Here is a 21363-nt window from a genome sequence, read left to right on the forward strand (position 1 = left end):
AATCCCTGTTCAGCCATGGTCCAGCCTGAACGAGCGGGCCTCTTGCTTCATTTTGCAGGGGAGCTGCTGCTTGCCCGCGGTCACCCCAGCGGTCTGGCGGAGCCCTTAGCGCGCAGGGCCGCCGTCTGCGGGCGCTCACGCCCCTCGGGGATCCACCCCAAGGAGAACGGTCCTGAGGGCCTGCCGGGCATTTCCCCCGCGGGTTTTGGCTCTTCGCTCTTTCCCTTTGGAGAAGCCAAAGAAACGGTGTCCCTCGCGGTTTCTGCGTTTCCCCCGCGTTGCCAGCGGCCACGCGCGCCGCGCCCCTAGCCCGGAGCCGCCCCTCCCAAGGGCGATAACCCCGAGGGCAACGGCCGCGGGCGGCGCTGCGGTGGCAATGGCGGCGCCCCCTGCACCAGCCGCCGAGGGGTCCTCGCAGCCGGAGCCGCACGCCCCAGAGCCCGGCTCGGGGAGCGCCAAGCGAGGGCGAGAGGTGAGCGGGGCGGCGGGGACCGGGAAGGGGCTGCGTCCCCGGGGAGCTCGAGGGCGTCGCCTCGCAGCCCCTTTTCCAGCTGGGGGCAGCCCGGAGGGGCTCGGCCCAAACCTGCCAGCTCAGGGGCTGCCCTAGCGGGGTTACACGGCTGGGAGCGGGGAGGCTGGGAGGTGCCGGCGCCGGAAAGAGACTAGGACGGGAAGCCTAGCCCTAGCCAAGGAAGTAACTTGGGGATGCGTGGTCTCTGCTGTCCTGATTCCCGGCTTAGGGGTCTTGTCCGTGCCACCACAGGTCCTCCCGGGTTCCCCGAGCTCTGGGCAGGCAGGGCTTTCTGAAGCGCCTGGTGAGGCTGCGTCCTTCCCGACCTCAGGCAGCTGCTGTGGCCTCGGCCTCCCTCCCAGACCCTGGCCTCGCCCAGGCACCAGGCTTCCCTTTGAGGCTGCCTCAGGGAAGGTCCCGGCCGTGGGCTCCGACAAGAAGGGAGGAGGGCAGGTGGGAGCGGCGGGGTCTTCGGGGCCCCTTGTCCCTTGTCCGATGCGGCCGGGCCGTGCTGGCCAGCGGGGCTGTGCTGGACGGAGCAAGGGGCCTGGGGCTTCCTGGGCCTCACTGAATGCGCCTGCTCCCTGCTCGTGCCCAGGGCGTTCTGTGGCCTCCCCTGACCACCTCAGCCCCCAGCCTGGTTCAGGGCGTCCTACGAGGCACCTCGGAGCACAGGATTGCATCCCACAAGAAAGTGAGGTGAGATGAAGGGGGCTCTCCGGGGACTCTCACTTCCCAGGGAAACTTAGAAGTTCAGGGTGAGATTAACAGCAAGAGGGAAACACTCGCATTGCCGGTGAAGTGCCGGCGTGGAATCCTCATACAACTCTCCGAGGGGTGGCAGCCCCAAGTCACTCCAAGGAGACCGAGGTGCCCTGCCCTGGGTCACGCAGCTAGAGATAGCAGGGCTGCGCCCCTCGCCCGGAGCTGCCCCTCCCAAGGGGCTTCTCCTTGTACAGCGAGCTGTACGGGGTTTTTATGATTTTCGGTAAAACTGTCATCCTCAAGACGGCAAGATGAGATCATATCCCTGGCTTCACTTGGAAGTTCTTTCTAAAGTTCTAAAAACTTGTTAGGCCCGTTTTGGGGGATACAAGAGTCCCCATTGGGGGAGAGGGGGACTGTCACGTTGAATTCTGCCCGTTCTTAAAGTTTTCTGGAAGCTGAAATGATGTTCACACAAATGTCAGAAAAGAATCATCCTGCCCCCAGTGTGGTTTTCCCCTGTGGGTAGGAAGAGTGTGCAAAGTGTGATAAACCCTTATCTGGGGAGACCTTTCCCTTCACAAGACCTGCTGGGGTGTCCTGCAAGATGTGGAAATGGGTGAAGCCGTGTTATCTCCACTCCCTCCAGCCCTCAGCAAAGGATGAGAAAAGAGCCCAGCTTCTTCCAAAGAAACAGCACTTTACACAGGGCCTTCATGGCCATTTATTGCTTCAACGGATATATACTGAGCACCTACTGTATACCAAGCTTTGTTCTAGGTACTGGAAACACCATGATAAATAAAAGGTAGAGTTCACACTCTCAGAGGGCTCACATTCCTGTAGGGAGAGGCAGGAACTAAATGAGAATATAGCAGGCGGTAAGTACAACTGAGAGAGGTGAGAGGTTAGGGAATGCCTCTTGGAGGAGGTGACATTTAAGCTGGTGACATCAAACCAGAATGACAAGGAGTCACTTTCCAGGCAGAGCAATGGGAAGGGCAAAGGCCCTGAGGCAGCAACAGACTTGATGATTTTGAGGAATAGGAAGGACCCGGTGTGGCTGAAGAAGAGCTATTTGAGGTGAGGTGGGTAGGGGGCCAACTGGGTGGACTCCTTAGCCATGATCAGGACTTGGAGTTTTATTCTTTTTTTTTTTTTTTTTTTCGAGACGGAGTCATGCTCTGTCCCCCAGGCTGGAGTGCAATGGCGCGATCTCAGCTCACTGCAAGCTCCGCCTCCCGGGTTCACACCATTCTCCTGCCTCAGCCTCCCGAGTAGCTGGGACTACAGGCGCCCGCCAACACGTCCGGCTAATTTTTTGTATTTTTAGTAGAGACGGGGTTTCACCGTGTTAGCCAGGATGGTCTCGATCTCCTGACCTCGTGATCCACCCGCCTCGGCCTCCCAAAGTGCTGGGATTACAGGCTTGAGCCACCCCGCCCGGCCCTTGGAGTTTTATTCAAACTGCAGTGGCATTGACTGAATACCATGGATCTGGAAACAAACAAACAAACAAAACACACACACACACACACACACACACACACACACACACACACACACACAAACCCTGTAATAGCAAGGCATTGGAGAGTTTTAATCAGAGAGGAGATGGGATATGATTATTTATTTATTTATGATTGAGTCTCTGTCACCCAGGCTGGCGTGTAGTGGTGCGATATTGGCTCACTGCAACCTCTGCCTCCCTGGTTCAAGCAATTTTCTTGCCTCAGCCTCTTGAGTAGCTGGGATTACAGGCGGCCACTATGCCTGGCTAATTTTTGTGTTTTTAGTAGAGGTGGGGTTTCGCCATGTTGGGCAGGCTGGTCTTCAACTCCTGGGCTCAAGTGATCCACCTACCTCGGCCTCCCCAAGTGCTGGGTTTATAGGGATGAGCCACTGTGCGATTTATGTTATTACAAGAGCACTGGCTGCTGGGTGGAGTGGATTGTAGGGAGCAAGGGCAGACACAGAGAAGCCACTTAGGAGGCACTCGCTGATAGACAAGAATTGGAAAGAAGAATAAGAGATGACTCCTAAGTTTGTGGCCTGAGCCACTGAGGGGACCAGCGGTGCCATTTGCTAGGAGCTGGATTAGACAATGGGATGGCCATCAGGAGCTGTATGTAGACCATGCTAAACTGAGATGCCTGCCAGGCATCCCTGGAGGGCTGTGGGTTGGCAGGCTATGGGTAAATGAGCTACCGCCTCATTTACTTGTCGAAACAACCTTGTGAAATTGGCAGGGATGTTGCATTTGACAGATGAGGAAAACAGGCTTAGAGAGATGATGTGATTTATTCAAGGTCACATAGAGGGGTAGGTGACAAAGGCAGGCTCAAGCCCAGGTCTCCTGACCTGCAGCTTACACGGCCATGCTGACTCAGTAAATGACGGCGGCTTCAGCAGGAAGCCCAGTGTAAGATGTCGGAAGAACTTCCCCCTGGAGACGTTTAGAGGTCATGGTTTAGGATCTTTTTTCTCTTCTGTCTCACTTCCTCTTAGGATGACATGGGGGCAAAATGGGGCTGAGAGGTTGCTGGAAAAGCCCTGAAGACATCACAGGGACTCAGGATGCTTACTGAAGTCATGGGGGTGTGGGGACCTGTTTTGTGTCCGTTGGGAGAAGGGCTTAGTTCCTGTGTCTCCTCCAGGACAGCAGAGCCGGTCGCCTCTCATTCTGCACGAAGGTGTGCTATGGCATTGGTGGGGTCCCCAACCAGATAGCCTCCAGCGCCACAGCCTTTTACCTGCAGCTCTTCCTGCTTGATATAGCACAGGTAAGTGTGGGCAGCAGCCCGGTCTCTGCTGGCATCTTCCTTGGGGTCTGGTCCTTCCACCCCCACCTCTGCTTCTGCTCCCACCATCCTTGTAGACAGCACTTCTGACACAAGCTCAATAAAAAGCCAGAAGCCAGTGAGGGCAAGGTCCTCAAGGATGTTTACTGCAGCCTGTTTGTAGTGGGAAAATGAGAAACAATGTAGATCCCCGACAATATAGAAGCAGTTGGCTAAGTAAGCTGTATCACAGCCACATAATAGACCAAGCCTGTCCAACCCGTGGCGGGACGGCCTTGAATGCAGCCCCACACAAATTTGTAAACTTTCTTAAAACATTATGAATTTTTTTGTGACTTTTTTTAGCTCATTAGCTATCATTAGTGTTAGTGTACTTTATGTGTTTATATGTGGCCCAAGACGATTTTTTTTTTTTTTTTTTTGAGACAGAGTCTCACTCTGTTGCCCAGGCTGGAGTGCAGTGGTGTGATCTTGGGGCTCACTGCAACCTCTGTCTCCCAGGTTCAAGCGATTCTCATGCCTCAGCCTCCCGAGTAGCTGGGATCACAGGTGCACACCACCACGCTCAGCTAATTTGTTTTATTTTTTATTTATTTATTTATTTTTGAGACGGAGTCTCGCTCTGTCACCCAGGCTGGAGTGCAATGGCACGATCTCGGCTCACTGCAACCTCCGCCTCCCAGGTTTAGCAATTCTCCTGCCTCAGCCTCCAGAGTAGCTGGGATTACAGGTGCGTGCCACCATGCCCGGCTAATTTTTTCTATTTTTAGTAGAGACAGAGTTTCACCATGCTGCCCAGGCTGGTCTTGAACTCCTGACCTCGTGATCCACCCGCCTCAGCCTCCCAAAGTGCTGGGATTACAGGCATGAACCACCGCGCCCGAACTACAGCTAAGTTTTGTATTTTTAGTAGAGACGGGGTTTCGCCATGTTAGCCAGGCCAGTCTCGAACTCCTGACCTCAGGTGACCCATCCACCACAGCTTCCCAAAGTGCTGGGATTACAGGCATGAGCCACCATGCCTGGCCAAGACAATTCTTCCAGTGTGGCCCACAGAAGTAAACAGACTGAAAAGGCCAGGCGTGGTGGCTCACGCTTGTAATCCCAGCACTTTGGGAGGCCGAGGCGGGCGGATCACGAGGTCAGCAGATCGAGACCACGGTGAGACCCCATCTCTACTAAAAATACAAACAAAAATTAGCCGGGCGTGGTGGCGGGCGCCTGCAGTCCCAGCTACTTGGAGAGGCTGAGGCAGGAGAATGGCGGGAACCCGGGAGGCAGAGCTTGCAGTGAGTCGAGACCGCGCCACTGCACTCCAGCCTGGGAGACAGAGCAAGACTCCGTCTCAAAAAAAAAAAAAAAAAAAAAGAAGCAAACAGACTGGACTAACGTCACTATCAAATAGACTGTCATGCAGCCATTCAAAAGAATGATCTATACCAGTTGACTTAGAGTGATTTCCATGATGCTCTGGTGAAAAAGAAAAGTTAGCTTTAGAGAAGAGTATATAAAATGATCCCATTTAAACAAAACAAAGACAGGCTCCATATGTGTGTGCGTGGATGGATATGTATAAATACATGTATCTGTCCATGTTTAAAATGTGAGCATGGAGAAAATTCTAGAAGGATATACACCAACTCGTTAATATTGGCTACAGGAGGGAATGATGGAGAATGTAGGGTAATTAAAACCAAATTTTTAAAATAAGGTATCCAGCCAAGCATGGTGGCTCACAGCTGTAATCCCAGCACTTTGCAAGGCCGAGGAGGGAGGACCACTTGAGGTCAGGAGTTCGAGACCAGCTTGACCAATATGGTGAACCCCATTTCTACTGAATATACAAAAATTAGCCGGGCGTGGTGGCACACGCCTGTAGTTGCAGCTACTCAGGAAGCTGAGGCAGGATAATCGCTTGAACCCAGGAGGTGGAGGTTGCAGTGAGCTGAGATTGTACCACCACATTCCAGCCTGGGCGACAGAGCAAGGCTCCCTCTCAAAAACAAAACAAAAACCAACAACAAAAAAATGAGGCATCCAGCCAGTATGGTGGCTCACACACCCAGCACTTTGGGAGGTAAAGGCGGGAGGACCATTTAAGCTCAGGTGTTCAAGACCAGCCTGGGCAACATGGCAAAACTCCACCTCCACAAAAAAAAAAAAAATTAAAAAATTAAAAAATTATCTGGGTGTAGGGGAACGTGCCTGTGGTCTCAGCTACTTGGGAGGCTGAGGTGGGAGAATCACCTGAGCCCAAGAGGTGGTGGTTGCAGTGAGCCGAGATGGTGCCACTGCACTCCAGCCTGGGCAACAGAGCAAGGCCCTGCCTGTCTCAATTAAAAAATAAAATAAAATAATAAAATGAGGTATCCACGAATGTTTAAGATGATAGTCTGATATGATCCCATTTATATAAACTGATCAATCTCAAGCACACATGAAGAAGCCTATGAAAAGCTGATCATCCAAACGATTCTGGCAGTTGTCCTGGGATGCTGCGATTTCAGATGAGCTTTGCTTAGTATTTTCCTGCATAGTTTGAGTGTTTTTCTAATGAGTGTATTATTTATATAGTCAGAAAAACCAGTGAATCCTTTCCATTGTGAAACACAGTGTCCACCTCTGTCAGCCCAGAGGCACCCTCCTTGCTCTGAGCCAGCCCCAGATGAGGGCCCTGGAGTCCTCTCCACAGTGGCTGACATGAGTAGTAATGGGAGTGTGCAGGACAGCAGCACTCAGCTCCCTCCCCTGGACTCAGCCCTGGGATCAGCGTCCTGTGGAAGGCTGAGGAGCCCTTGACACTGTGGCTCTGCCCCAGCCGGTCCCGGTTCCCAGGACTCCCTCCTGATGGCAAGCAGGCCTGGATGGGCTCTCTGCTGCTGCTGGGCCTCAGCTCTCTATCCCCTCCCCTGTCTGTTTCAGATCCCTGCTGCCCAGGTGTCACTTGTTCTGTTTGGGGGAAAAGTGTCTGGGGCAGCTGCTGACCCTGTGGCTGGGTTCTTCATCAACAGGAGCCAGAGGACAGGGTCTGGACGGCTCATGCCTTGGTGAGCAACCGCTCGGTCCTTAGGATCCAGGCACCTGGTCCTGGCCCTGAGGTCACTGTTTGTCACAGCCCTGTTTCCTAGCAGAAACCCGCTGGGTGGTTAGGAGACAAGACTGGATAATGTTGCAGGTGCACTGGGGACTGACTGTGAGTGATAAGGAGTTCAGAGACATTCTTGGGGACTCTCCCTCCCCAGATGGCCCGGGGCTGGACGAAGCCTCCAAGACTCCCAGGCCTAGCCTGGGGCTCTGAGTGTGGGAAGGCTGGGCTGGAGGCCACGCGAGGCCTCACGGAGGAAGTACAGCTCAGTGTCCCAGTGTCCACACAGGGAAGGGCACCGGCGGCGCCGAGGGTGCAGCCGGAGCTCCCACGAGGAGTGGCCGCCCATTCCCCACTGCCTCCACGACCCATCGGCCACTTCTCCCCTGCTCCTGGCTCCCACCCAGGGAGCCCCAGCCTAGGGATTCTCAAGGGGTAGAGAAGGGGTGGGGTTCCTCCAGGCTGGGCCCTTCGTGTCCCCCTGTCCTGGTCGGGGGGCCGCTCCACCTCAGCTGTGCTTCTGCAGGGTGCTGGGCTGCACCCCCTTCATCGCCCTGGCCTACTTCTTCCTGTGGTTCCTGCCCCCCTTCACCAGCCTGCGAGGCCTCTGGTACACGACCTTCTACTGCCTGTTCCAGGCCCTGGCCACGGTAAGCAGGGCCCCTTCCTGGGCCTGTTCTCTGGCAAAGCCCATTGCTGGCCGTGGCCACTCTGAAATGTGCTGTGGGGGCAGGGCTGCTGCCCTCCCCACCCGCCTGTGCCTGGACCATGCCATTGGCACTTGCTGGCCTTGTGCGGGGCTGGCTGCCCCCTCCTGCCTTTGGGACCCTAGCTCTGACTTCAGGTGGCCAGCTGGGATATGTCACGTTGGCCCGTGGGTGTCGGGATGTGACACCCGGGATGAGGGAGGTTGCCTGCTGTCACCAGGCAAAGCTGGGGGCGGTTGTAAGCTCTGCTGGTGCCCCAGTTCTTCCAGGTGCCCTACACAGCGCTCACCATGCTGCTGACGCCCTGCCCAAGGGAGCGGGACTCGGCCACCGCCTACCGTAAGTGCAGCCATGGGTTTCGGGTTCCGGGGAGGCAACTGCCCCTGGGACCCCACTCCCTCTCAGTCACCTTAAGTGGTGCTCTGTCTCCAGGGATGACTGTGGAGATGGCAGGAACACTGATGGGGGCCACTGTCCATGGGCTCATCGTGTCCGGCGCCCACAGACCCCACAGGTGCGAGGCCACTGCGACCCCGGGGCCAGTCACTGTCTCCCCGAATGCAGTAAGTGCACTGGGTGGCAAGGCCCCCCAACCTGGGGTCCCCTCTGCAGGGTCACCTCCTTCCTCTAGGGCTGGTTCTCCCATCCACACGTCACTTTGCTTTTAGGGGGCTCACTGTGCCCCCTCATTCCTTCCTTCCTGCTCCTCCAGTTGAGCAGATGGCCCCCAAATCTAATGTCCTCTGCTAAACCTGCCTCCTTCTGGGTTCCTTCTAGACATAAAATAGAATAGACACTGGGCCAGCCACCTGGAGCAGAGGAGGCCAGCCCCAGAGGAGGGGCGTGGGTGGGAAAAGCCGCAGGACAGGCTAGGGGAGGGGGCAGCAGAGGGGTCTGGTGTCCTCGCAGAGCCCTGGGTAAAGCCCTTCCTATGACCCATGCCCCCTCCCCCAGCCCTGACCAGGTGAGCCCCCAACCCGCAACGTGAAATGGTGAAATGAGAGGGGGAAGCCCCCTTCCTTCCCTTTCACAGCAGGTCCCTTCAGCATTGAGCAGATACATCTCTATTTTATCCACCACATTTACCTTCTCTTTTTCTATTTCCCCCTCTTTCCTTAAGTAAATGACATTATCATCCTCCAGCACTGTCCTCTTCTTCTCCTCCCCTCTCTCAACCCTCCAACCTATGACCAAATCCTGCCCATTTTTTAGGCCAAAAGTCTTCTGGGATGCATCCAGCCACCCTGCACCCCATTGCCATGCCCTGGCCCGTGCCACCACCTCCCTCCCCACCCCACAACTGCTGCCTCCGCCTCCTACATGGCATCCCTGCCTCCCACCACCTCCCTGTGCGGTCAGGTGCCCTTTGAAAGGAGTTTGAACAATGTTCATCCTCATTGCTTCCTGTTCTGCCCACGATCCCCTCCCCCAAGGTACTGTTTGTGGGGAAGAGGGGCTGGGGCATGGCAGGCTGGGTGGCCGACTGCCCCAGTCCCAGGGAAGGTGGGGCTCTGCCCCTAGGATGCTGCAGCGGAGTGTGCAAGGGGGTCCGAATAGACCATAAAGGGTGTAGGGGCCACCTCCTCCCCCTGTTCTGTTGGGGAGGGGTAGCCATGATTTGTCCCAGCCTGGGGTTCCCCCTCTGGTTTCCTATTTGCAGTTACTTGAATAAAAAAATATATCCTTTTCTGGAAAAAAAAAAAAAAAAAAAAAAGGAGTTTGAGCATGGGTTGCCCTCGCCTTCAGGACTGGGCATGGGCTGCCCTCCGCAGCCTTCATGTAGGCCTTTCCTCTGTGTGCCCTGCACCCTGCTGTGTTGGCCTTTTGTGCTTTCTTTTCTTTTTTTTTTTGAGACGGAATCTTGATCTGTTGCCCAGGCTGGAGTGCAGGGGCACAAACTCAGCTCACTGCAACCTCCGTCTCCTGGATTCAGGCCATTCTCCTGCCTCAGTCTCCTGAGTAGCTGGGATTACAGGCATGCGCCACCATGCCTGGCTAATTTTTGTTATTTTTAGTAGAGATGGGGTTTCGCCATGTTGGCCAGGCTGGTCTCGAACTCCTGACCTCAGGTGATCCGCCCGCCTCAGCCTCCCAAAGTGCTGGGATTACAGGCATGAGCCACCGCGCCTGACCTGTGCTTGTTTTTAAGTTAATATTTCAGATTTACACAAAGGCAGAGAGGCACAGATCTTAGTGTGGTCCCTGGACCAGCAGCATCAGCAACACCTGGGACCTTGTTAGAAAGGTAGATCCTCAGGCCCTACCTCATTCCTCTGATTCACCAATTCTAGGGACCCGGCCCAGCAATCTCTATGTTTACAAGCCCTCCCAGGGATTCCGCCCCCACCAATGTCTCAGCATCAATAGTATGAGAATACCAGTAATATCTGTGGCCCACCACCCATTCAAGAAAACGTTACAGCCAGGTGCGGTGGCTCACGCCTGTAATCCCAGCACTCTGAGAGGCTGAGGCGGGTGGATCACTTGAGGTCAGGAGTTCAAGACCAGCCTGGCCAACATGGTGAAACCCCATCATTACTAAAAATACAAAAATTAGCCGGGCATGGTGGCAGGCACCTGTAATCCCAGCTACTTGGGAGGCTGAGGCAGGAGAATCACTTGAACCCAGGAGGCAGAGGTTGCAGTGAGCAGGGATCACGCCATTGCACTCCAGCCTGGGCAATCACCTTACCTATGTATTCTGCAAAATGAAAATGAAGGGCCTTGGAAAGTCAATCTCCCCTTTCCCAATGCACCTACCGCCCCAGCCAGGGGATTGCAGCCTCCAGCACTGGCACCCTCTAGGTGTCCACTAAGCACCTGGATTGGAATAGGTGAGAGGCCCCCACCCTCCAAATCCACACGTTGCTGCTGGCCAAAGGCCAGAAGGCTGCATCCTAGACTGACTCTCCCTGCACTCACACCTGGGCCCCCATTCAGGCCTCCCTTGCCTCTCTCCAATGCCACATGCTTGGTGGCAATGGCCTAGGGTTGGGGAAGGGAAGGTATCAAGGAGTGGGGAGCAGGAGGCTGAGAACCCATTCCCAGGGGGCAGGGCCTCATGTGAGCAGACACTGGAAGCTCTTGGTGGCTCACAACCCACTGTCCCATCAGATTTCACTTACAAAATTGAAATCCATTATAAAATTATTAAGAATCTCAAGACAGCAACAGCAGAGCATTGAACCCCAGAGGCAGTGCTCTCCAGAGCATGAGGTCCAGGGTGGTTGCACAGGATGAGTGCCCTGCCCCACCCTGCACCCTCCCTCTCCTCCCCTCCCCAGAGGCAGCCTCTGTCCCGAACTGGCTGTGACTCTCATGCATGTCTTTATAGGCATTTTAATACATATGTATTCTTCCCTGAATGACAGGTATCACTGTCCTGCTTCCTATGTATACAGAGGCAGGGTCTTACTCTGCCACCCAGGCTGGAGTGCAATGGTGCAATCACAGCTCACTGCAACCTCGACCTCTCAGACTCAAGCAATTCTGCCGCCTCAGCCTCCCTAGTAGCTGGGACTGCAGGTGCACAACACCACACCTGGCTAATTTTTGTATTTTCTTTGGTAGATATGGGGTTTCGCCATGTTGCCCAGGCTGGTCTTGAACTCCTGGGCTCAAGGGATCCACCTGCCTCAGCTTCCCAAAGAGCTGGAATGACAGGCATGAGCCACCGTGCCCGGCCCTGCTTCCTATATTAATCTTTTATTTCTATTTGTTTTTTTTTTTTGAGATGAGAGTCTCACTCTGTCACTTAGGCTGGAGTGCAGTGGTGTGATCTTGGCTCACTGCAACCTCCATCTCCCCAGTTCAAGTGATTCTCCTGCTTCAGCCTCCTGAGTAGCTAGGATGACAGGTACCCACCACCATACCCAGCTAAATGTTTGTATTTTTAGTAGAGATGGGGTTTCACTATGTTGGCCAGGCTGGTCTGGAACTCCTGACCTCAAATGATCCACCCCCCTTGGCCTCCCAAAGTGCTGGGATGACAGGCATGAGCCACCGCACCCGGCCCTGCCTCCTCCATTAATCTGAGTCACCATGCATCTCACCGTGCTGTAACCACCTGCTCCTGGATCTGTCTTCCTCCCCACACTCTGAGCCCTGTGGATGGACAGGGCTCACTTATTCATCATTGGAGCCTCAGGGCCTGGCATACACAAGGCAGCAGTAGTCAATGTTTGCTTCATAGAATGTGGGAGGGAGCACTCTGGCTCCTGGGGCGTCAGTGTCCTCTTTGCCATGCAGGGAACACAGGGGCAGCAGGGGAGGTGCGTGGAAGGACCAGCCCAGGCCCAGAGAGCATGCTGTCCTGTGGGGTGATTGGGAGGTGGGGGCCCAGCATCCTGGGCTTGGGCTGTGCCTCCCTCTGCTCCCATTGGGAGACAGTACTGCCCTGCCCCTCAGGTGTCACCACCTCCAGGGGTTGAAGACATCACCCACCCCAGTCCTGTCCTGTCCCACAGGCCCGTCTCTACTGCATTGCGGCTGCTGTGGTTGCAGTGACTTACCCCGTGTGCAGCAGTTTACTGTGCCTAGGGGTGAAGGAGCAGCCAGGTATGGGGTGTGGTGAGGAGGGAAGCAGAAGCTGGGGGCAGGGCTCTGCTTGGGGGCGGGTTTTGCAACTCTGCGAAGCCCAGGTGCCACCCTTCTGCGTTGCAGACTCCTCTGCCCCAGCCTCAGGCCCAGGCTTGAGTTTCCTGGCTGGGCTGGGCCTCACTACCCGGCACCCACCCTACCTGAAGCTGGTGATCTCCTTCCTGTTCATCTCTGCTGCTGTTCAGGTACCTCTGGCCAGCTGCCCCCAACAGGCTTGGCGCTGGCCATGCTGACCTTGCATAGGTTACAGGGAGAAACCTGCGGCTCGCACATGGCTCAGAGGGGCTGGTGCTGGGAGGGAGATCCCGGTAGGGCTTGTGGGAATGGAGGGCCAGGGCCTGGGCACTAGGAGGCTGACAGTGTCTGGGCGGTTTCCTCTCACATTACCTGAAGTGTAGTCAAGTCCACCAGATCACAGCTGAGCAGGTGATGAGGGTGGCCTAGGAGTGGTGTTTGTATCTGTGTTGGGGATAACTGTCCTTTGTGGGGGAAGGGACTGTATGATGGTAGCAGCAAGCCAAGGTCCCAATGGAGATGCCAGACTCGAGACCCTGTCCTTGCCCTTCACTTCTGAGCTCCTGCCATGCCCTGCACATACCCACTTCCTGTCCATCTCCTCAGGTGGAGCAGAGCTACCTGGTCCTGTTCTGTACACATGCCTCCCAGCTACACGACCACGTCCAGGGCCTGGTGCTAACTGTCCTGGTGAGGGGACCTGGGGTGATGGAGGCTAGGTCACTTGGGGCCCTGAGTTGGGGACATGTGTGGTCCTTGATGTGACACATATGGCCAGAGTTCTGGTGGTCAACATTTTGGACTTTGCTTTGGTCTTGGTCACCTGCATTCCAGCAGAGGGTAGAATTGGGGCCAGGATTACAACGTTCATAGCCACCGGTTTGAACCGGGGCAAGGCCAAGGTCAGGCATCTTATCTAAAAGCCAAGGCCTTGGGGTCCCGGGCGAAGGCGCTGGCAGCACGGCCCTGGTGTGACGACGCTGTCTGCTCACAGGTCTCAGCTGTGCTGAGCACCCCGCTGTGGGAGTGGGTTCTCCAGCACTTTGGGAAGAAGATGTCAGCCTTCGGGATCTTTGTGAGTGAGGCGGGAATCAAGGATTGGGGGTGGCCGAAGGGGAGAGGCAAGCGAGGTGACCTTGGTGCCTGAGCCTCCTGGGGCCAGCAGGGGTGGATCTGTGTTCCCTTGAGTCTTCAGGGCCTAGCACAGGGCAAGGCATGGGGGTCGTCAGTGGAGTCGTGTGTGAAGGAGCAGGCCCCATGAAGAAGCAGGTGGCAGGACAGCTGGTGTGTGTGTCTCCCCAGGCGATGGTGCCCTTTGCGATCTTGCTGGCTGCTGTGCCCACAGCACCTGTGGCATATGTCGTGGCCTTTGTATCTGGCGTGAGCATTGCTGTGTCCTTGCTGCTACCCTGGTAGGCTGCGTGTGGGGGCCTCACATGTGTCCACAGTGGGTGTCACCTCCTTCATGTCAACCTGCTGTCCCAGGCCCCCTGCGTCCAGCCTGTGCAGGAGATAGAGGCTACCAGCTCCATCCTCAGAGCCCTCCTGAGAGGACACCAGGCAGTAGGAATGGCGGGGGGCCGGCGGGCGGCCGGCGGGGGGTACGAGCACACAGGCCATCTGCTTCTCTGGTGGCCAGTCTGGTCCTGGGCACAGAACTCAGGGATGAATCCACTTTGGCCTCTGTCCCCAGGGAATTCGCAGGCTGCTGGTGGCCAAGGGGCTAGGAGGGCTAACTCAACACCCCCGCCGCAGGTCCATGCTGCCAGACGTGGTGGATGACTTCCAGCTGCAGCACCATCACGGGCCAGGCCTGGAGACCATCTTCTACTCCTCCTACGTCTTCTTCACCAAGCTGTCTGGTGCATGTGCCCTGGGCATCTCCACCCTCAGTCTGGAGTGAGTCCCAGGGTTAGGATACAACAGAGGCACCAAGGACCAGTGGGCAGGAAGAGGGCAAAGCCCCCCACCTACCAAGCTCAGGGCATCCATGAGCCTGGGGCCTAAGCGCTGCTCTTTGGAGAGTGTGGGGAACCACTTCCCCAGGTTTCTCTGTGCATGAGACTGAGAGGTCCTGCTCTCCTATTCTCAGTTCTCTCTAAACTCTCCCAGGTCAGCATGTCCCCTTGACACTCCTCTCCTGATCTGACCAGGAAATGAAGTCCACGTTTCAGGAGGGGGTGGGGTGGGGTGAGGTGTCGAGTCCCTCCACCCAGGGTGCCAGGCTCAGCAGGCTCTGTCCTAATGGCTGGCTGATGTTTCTCCAGGTTCTCGGGGTACAAGGCAGGGGTCTGCAAGCAGGCAGAGGAGGTGGTGGTCACCCTCAAGGTCCTCATCAGTGCCGTGCCCACCTGCATGATCCTTGCTGGGCTCTGCATCCTCATGGTTGGCTCCACTCCAAAGACACCCAGTCAGGACACCTCCAGCCGGCTGAGCCTTCGGAGGTAAGCCCCGCACGCCCCCTGCACCCAGGGAGGCACAGTGTGGGCTGCTGGGGGAATGACTTAACACCAGCCTGCAGATGTCCCTGCTGTGTCACACAGTCCTGCCTCTGGGACACTCTTTCCTTAGCTCAGGGCCACCCTTTTCTCCTAGATTTTCTTCTCCCACCCTGGCCACCCCTTCTCAGTCTTCTTCCTTTGATCACCTGGTAGACAGTGGTATGTGAGGGCTCCCTCCTTGACCTCCTATTGGTTTTGCTCTCCAAAGCCCCTCGGTACCTCTTCTGCTAGCCTGACCCAACTCAGGCACCTCTTGTGCCTGGTGACTGCTAGAGCTGCCCCTCCAGCCTGTGCTTCCCTCAACTTCTGGAGCCGCATATCGCTGGCATGCGGACATTTCCACCTAGTAGCCCACAAGCCTGGCACTCAGTCTCGATGATCCTCAATGGAACTCATCTTGTCCCCCTAACTGGCTCCTCCTTCTGTGTCCCTGTCTTGGTGAATGACACCATCGTTCCCTCTGGGTGGAAGCCTAGGAGTCTTCTGCTCTTCCCTCCCACGGGCAATCCTGAGCAGGTACCTGACCTGGTCCTTCCCCTACCAGAACACCGACCCCACTGACAGGGAGGATCTACTCACTGTCTGACCTTCCGGGGAGGCTATGGGAACCTTGAAGGCTGGGGCTGGCTGTTTTATTCCTTTTTGTATCCCAAGAGCCCAGCACAGAGCCTGAGGCCAAGCAGATACTCAGGAATCACTGCTGCAGCATCACCACGTCTGGTCCAGCAGACGTGCACGAGCACCCAATGTTCACACACGTAAGGTCCACGAGCATGCACACATCATGCAGGCCCACGCGGGACAGGCAGTGGGTGGCCTCGTCATCAGCCACTCCCTACCCAGGGTGACGGCCTTGGGCTCTGCAGCAGAGAGATACCGAGGGCACGCTTCCCGGTCAGGGAAGGCCAGGCGGATGGGGAACTGCTTGATGGCACTTGGAGAAACAGGGTTGTAGCTCATTTACAGGACTTGGGAGGGGAACAGTTGAAGAGGAGTTGCTGGGAAGACAAGGAGCAGCCACCAAACCTTCCGTGGGCTTCTGCAGCAGGACAGAGGGCCCACACCACTTCCATCCTTCTCCTTGGCTTCCTTCCCTTCCCACAGGAGGACCAGCTACAGCCTGGCCTAAAGCTTAGGAGGGCGACTGTGAATGGACACAGGAGCCAGCACCCTCGGGGCCTGACATCACCCTCCCCAGCCCTTCAGCACCCGGCCTGGCAGTTTAGCATGCAGCCTTTTTCCCTGGGATGTGGAGTCTTCAGCAATGTGTCCTGAAGGGACTGGCCTGTGTTCCAGGACCCCACTTGGCATTTCTTGTCTGTTGCCCCTGACTAGCCCAGTAGCACTTGTCTCTAGAAAAAGGAAGCTCCTGCCCAACCTGGCTTGTGGACCCTGGCTTGTGGACCAGTAATATCTGTGGCCCACCACCCATTCAAGAAAACGTTACAGCTGGCTCACTGCAAAGTCCGCCTCCCGGGTTCACACCATTCTCCTGCCTCAGCCTCCCAAGTAGCTGGGACTACAGGTGCCTGCCACCACGCCCGGCTAATTTTTGTATTTTTAGTAGAGACGGGGTTTCACCATGTTAGCCAGAATGGTTTCAATCTCCTGAGCTCGTGATCCGCCCCGCCTCAGCCTCCCAAGGGTGTGAGCCACTGCACCCGGCCTGCCCAGGCTGGTCTTAAACTCCTGGCCTCAGGTGATCCTACTGCCTCAGCCTCCTGAGTAGCTGGGATTACAGACACAAATCCCCGTTCCCAGCTCTAGCATTTCTTAAGGACAAAATTGGTGTATAAGTAACAGGAAATTCACATTATGCTGTACTCATTCTCTAGTATCACAGCCATGTTAGAATAAATTTGGGTTTTCAAAACAAGCGTAACTGAACAGAGTATATATCTGTATGTATATAAATATATAGAAATCCTAAATGGTCCCTGTGACATAAGAAATACACATTTGGTCTCTGCCCCAGGTTCCTGGCACAGAGCTTCTAAAATGCTAGTAACTTACTGAGTGGTAGGGGTGAAGGGAACATCTTTTGTTATACATAATAAGCCCTTTTCAAACAGATCTGAGTTTATGCTAATGATGTGACTCGCAGAGGATGGGGGCTGGTTGCCAGAGAAACCAACCATGTGATTAGAAGGTTGAAACTTTCAGCCTTATCTCCCTACTGGGAGGGGACAGGAGCTGAAGACTGAGTTCATCATCAATGATTTAATCAATCGTGCCCATGTAATGGAGCCTCCACTTCCAAACGAAGGGGTTCAGAGAGCTTCTAGGTTGGTGAACACATCCATGTACCAGGTCTACTCCACTCCACGGGGACAGAAACTCTTGTGTATGGGACCCTTTTAGATTTCATCCTATATACCTCTTCATTTGGCTGTTCATTTTATAATAAACCAATAAATGTTAAGTAAAGTGTTTCTGTGTTCTATGCATTATAGGAAATTATTGAATCTGAGGAGGGTTTTTTTTTTTTTTTTTTTTGAGACGAAGTTTCGCTCCTGTTGCCCAGGCTGGAATGCAATGGCGTGATCTTGGCTCACCGCAACCTCCGCCTCCCAGGTTCAAGCAATTCTCCTGCCTCAGCCTCCCGAGTAGCTGGGACTACAGGCATGCACCACCATGCCCGGCCAATTTTGCATTTTTAGTAGAGACGGGGTTTCTCCATGTTGAGGCTGGTCTCGAACTCCTAACCTCAGGTGATCCGCACACCTCAGCCTCCCAAAGTGCTGGGATTACAGGCGTGAGCCACCATGCCCAGCCCGAGGAGGGTTTTGTGGGAATCCCTTATTTGCAGCCAAGCTGGAGAGAAGTGTGTATTGCCTGGAGACCCACTACTTGCAACTGGTATCAGAAGTGGGGACCAGCCTGTTGGACTGAGCCCATAACCTATTGGGTCTGCACTAACTCTGGGTAGTGTCGGAATTGAATGGAATTGTAGGGTACCCAGTTCATGTCCATAGAGAATTGAAGAATCGGCCGGGCACGGTGGCTCACGCTTGTAATCCCAGCACTTTGGGAGGCCGAGGCGGGTGGATCACGAGGTCAGGAGATCGAGACCACGGTAAAACCCCGTCTCTACTAAAAATACAAAAAAAAATTAGCCGGGCGTGGTGGCGGGCACCTGTAGTCCCAGCTACTCAGAGAGGCTGAGGCAGGAGAATGGCGTGAACCCGGGAGGCAGAGCTTGCAGTGAGCCGAGATTGCGCCACTGCACTCCAGCCTGGGCGACAGAGCAAGACTCTGTCTCAAAAAAAAATGTGAATTAAAAAAAAAAAAAAAAGAGAATTGAAGAATCGCTTGGTGTAGAAAACCCGTACATTTGATGTCAGAAGTGTCCTGTGGTTACAGAAAAAAATAGTTTCTCCTTTTAGTCTATATTAATATTAAAGGACTAAACAAATATTTAAAAATATTCCCACAAAGGGCCAGGTGCGGTGGCTCACGCCTGTAATCCCAGCACTTTGGGAGGCCAAGGCGGGCGGATCACGAGGTCAGGAGATCGAGACCATCCTGGCTAACACGGTGAAGCCCCGTCTCTACTAAAAATACAAAAAATTAGCCAGGCGTGGTGGCAGGCGCCTGTAGTCCCAACTACTCGGGCGGCTGAGGCAGGAGAGTGGCGTGAACCTGGGAGGCAGAGCTTGCAGTGAGCCAAGATTGCGCCACTGTACTCCAGCCTGGGTGAGAGGGCGAGACGCCATCTCAAAAAAAAATAAATAAATAAAAATAATAATAATAATAATAATAATATTCCCACAAAGAAAACACGAGACCAAATGATTTTTCCAAGTTCTAGCAAACTTTCAATCAAGGATCATTCCTACCTCACACAAACTCCTCCACAGAGCAGAAAAAGAAGGCACACTCTGATACTCATGCTATCAGGCCAGAGTAAGCTTCTTACCAAAACCAGCCAAGCACATTAAAGAGGAAAGAGGCCAGGTATGATGGCTCAAGCCTGTAATCCTGGGACATTGGGAGGCCAAGGTGGGAGGATCACTTGAGCCCAGGAGTTCAAGAAAAGCCTGGGCAACAAAGGGAGACCCTATCTCTACAAAAAATTTTTTAAAAATTAGCTGGGTGTGGTGGCACGCACCTGTAGTCCCAGCTACTTGCGGGACTAAGGTGGGAGGACTGCTTGAGGCCAGGAGGTTGAGGCTGCAGTGAGCTGTGATAGTGCCACTCACTGTAGCCTGGGCAACAGAGCAAGCCCCTGTCTCAAAAATAAAAAAATAATTTACAGGCTAATCTTACCCATTAACAGGGAAAGGAAGAATCTTAAACAAAATAATAGCAAAAGTCTAGCAATGTATAAAAAATAAATACACCATGAACATACTGGGTTTATTCCAAGAATGCAAAGTTTAACATTAAAAAACCTATCAGCCGGGCGTGGTGGCTCATGCCTGTAATCCCAGCACCTTGGGAGGCCGCGGCGGGAACATGAGGTCAGGAGTTCAAGACCAGCGTGGCCAAGATGGTGAAACCCCATCTCTACTAAAACTACAAAAATTAGCCAGGCACAGTGGCAGGCGCCTGTAATCCCAGCTACTCAGGAGGCTGAGGCAGGAGAATCGCCTGAACCCGGGTGGCAGAGGTTGCAGTGAGCTGAGATCGCACCATTGCACTCCAGCCTGGGCGACAGAGAGAGACTCTGTCTCAAAAAAAGAACACAAAAAACCTATCAAATGAAATTTACCATGCAGAGCAATGCAGAGCATGAAGTCAGGAGCTCTGCAGAGGGGCCCCTCAATTATCCTGCAGAGGCCGAGCTCAGTGGCTCATGCCTGTAATCCCAGCACTTGGGAGGCTGAGGCAGGCAGATCACTTGAGATCAGGAGTTTGAGACCAGCCTGGCCAATATGGTGAAACCCCATCTCTACTAAAAATACAAAAGTTAGATGGGTGTGGTGGCGGGCACCTGTAATCCGAGCTACTCAGGAGGCTGAGACAGGAGAATGGTTTGAACCCGGGAGGTGGAGGTTGCAGTGGGCCGAGATTGTGCCAATGCACTCCAGCCTGGGTGACAGAGCAAGACTCCGTCTCAAAAAACAACAACAACAAAAAAAACCCCCCACACAAATAAAATTATCCAGCAGAATACTGATTAAAGACATAAATGTGAAGACAAAAGTTCCATAAAAGGGAAGATAGGTAAATGTGTGGCTTCCTTAAAATTAAAATGTTTGTCCAACACACAAGGTATAAAGAAAGAGGAGGCCGGCAGGAGTTCGAGACTACCCTGGCCAACATGATGAAACCCCGTCTCTACTAAAAATACAAACATTAGCCAGGCGAGATGGCGCATGCCTGTAGTCCCAACTACTCAGGAGGCTGAGGCAGGAGAATTTCTTGAACCCGGGAGGTAGAGGTTGCAGTGAGCAGTGATTGTGTCACTGCACTCCAGCCTGTGTGACAGAGCTAGACTAGGTCTCAAAAAAAAAAAAAAAAAAAAAAGAAAGAAAGAAAGGAGGGAAAAGGCCAGGTGCTGTGGCTCAGACCTGTAATCCAAGCACTTTGAAAGGCTGAGGCAGGAGGATGGCTTGAGTCTGGGAGTTCAAGACCAGCCTAAGCAACATAGTGAGACCCTGCCCTCTATTAAAAAAAAAAAAAAAAAAAAGAGAGAGAGAGAGACAAAAGACAAAGATAGGTCCACAAAGTGGACGAAGATAATAGCAACATCTAGATATATAAAGAATCCTAACAACTCAACATGAAAATTAAGCCAATGATATAATCAAGGATTTTGCAAAAGAAAACTTGAACAGCCAATAAACATTGGAAATGATGCTCAAGCTCACTGCTGGTCTGTAAGTAAAACTAAGGGCCCAGGCGCAGTGGCTCAAATCTGTAATCCCAGCACTTTGGGAGGCCGAGGCGGGTGGATCATTTGAGGTCAGGAGTTCCAGACAAGCCTAGCCAATATGGTGAAACCCTGTCTCTACTAAAAATACAGAAATTAGCTAGGTGTAGTGGTGGGTGCCTGTAATCCTAGCTCAGTAGGCTGAGGCAGGAGAATTGCTTGAACCCGGGAAGCAGAGGTTGCAGTGAGCTGAGATCGCGCCATTGCAGTCCAGCCTGGGCAACACAGCGAGACTCTGACTCAAAAAAATAAAATAAAATAAAATAAGGGTCACAGTGAGATAGCATTTAAAACTCCTAGACTGTCCCAAGTTGAGAATGTAGAATAGGAGCTCTGATACGTTGCTGTTGGGAGTGAAAGTGATATAACCATCTTGGAAAATAACTTGTTATTATCTCATCAAGGTGAACTTATACCTTGTGATCCAGCAATTCCATTTCTAGGTAAAAGACCCTAAAGAGGCTTTTCAAACACTTGGATCAGGAGGCATTTACAAGAATATTCAAAGCAATATTGTTTGCAACTTCAAAAATGAATCCGAGGAACAATCCAAATGTCCAT

The 21363-nt window shown here is 53.8% G+C and overlaps 2 protein-coding genes across 2 annotated transcripts in view; one reads left to right on the forward strand and one right to left on the reverse strand.

Moving 5' to 3' along the window:
- The first annotated feature begins 376 nt into the window (after positions 1 to 376).
- Positions 377 to 16053, forward strand: MFSD2B (major facilitator superfamily domain containing 2B). The gene is made up of 14 exons (XM_004091352.3): positions 377 to 472; positions 3874 to 3999; positions 6940 to 7064; positions 7629 to 7752; positions 8070 to 8148; positions 8242 to 8372; positions 12276 to 12366; positions 12472 to 12593; positions 13030 to 13113; positions 13418 to 13498; positions 13726 to 13835; positions 14179 to 14322; positions 14691 to 14867; positions 16029 to 16053. Exons 1-14 carry the CDS (start codon positions 377 to 379, stop codon positions 16051 to 16053), a joined length of 1515 nt encoding a protein of 504 aa, XP_004091400.2.
- The window catches only part of WDCP (WD repeat and coiled coil containing), a 38243-nt gene continuing 20399 nt past the window's right edge, over positions 3520 to 21363 (reverse strand). The window contains exon 5 of the mRNA XM_030800228.1: positions 3520 to 4170. Within this exon, the coding sequence (XP_030656088.1) occupies positions 4161 to 4170 (10 nt within the window). The 3' untranslated portion in view covers positions 3520 to 4160. The remainder of the gene's footprint in view (positions 4171 to 21363) is intronic.

This window comes from Nomascus leucogenys, chromosome 19, assembly GCF_006542625.1.
Source record: "Nomascus leucogenys isolate Asia chromosome 19, Asia_NLE_v1, whole genome shotgun sequence".
Classification (NCBI taxonomy): Eukaryota; Metazoa; Chordata; class Mammalia; order Primates; family Hylobatidae; genus Nomascus; species Nomascus leucogenys.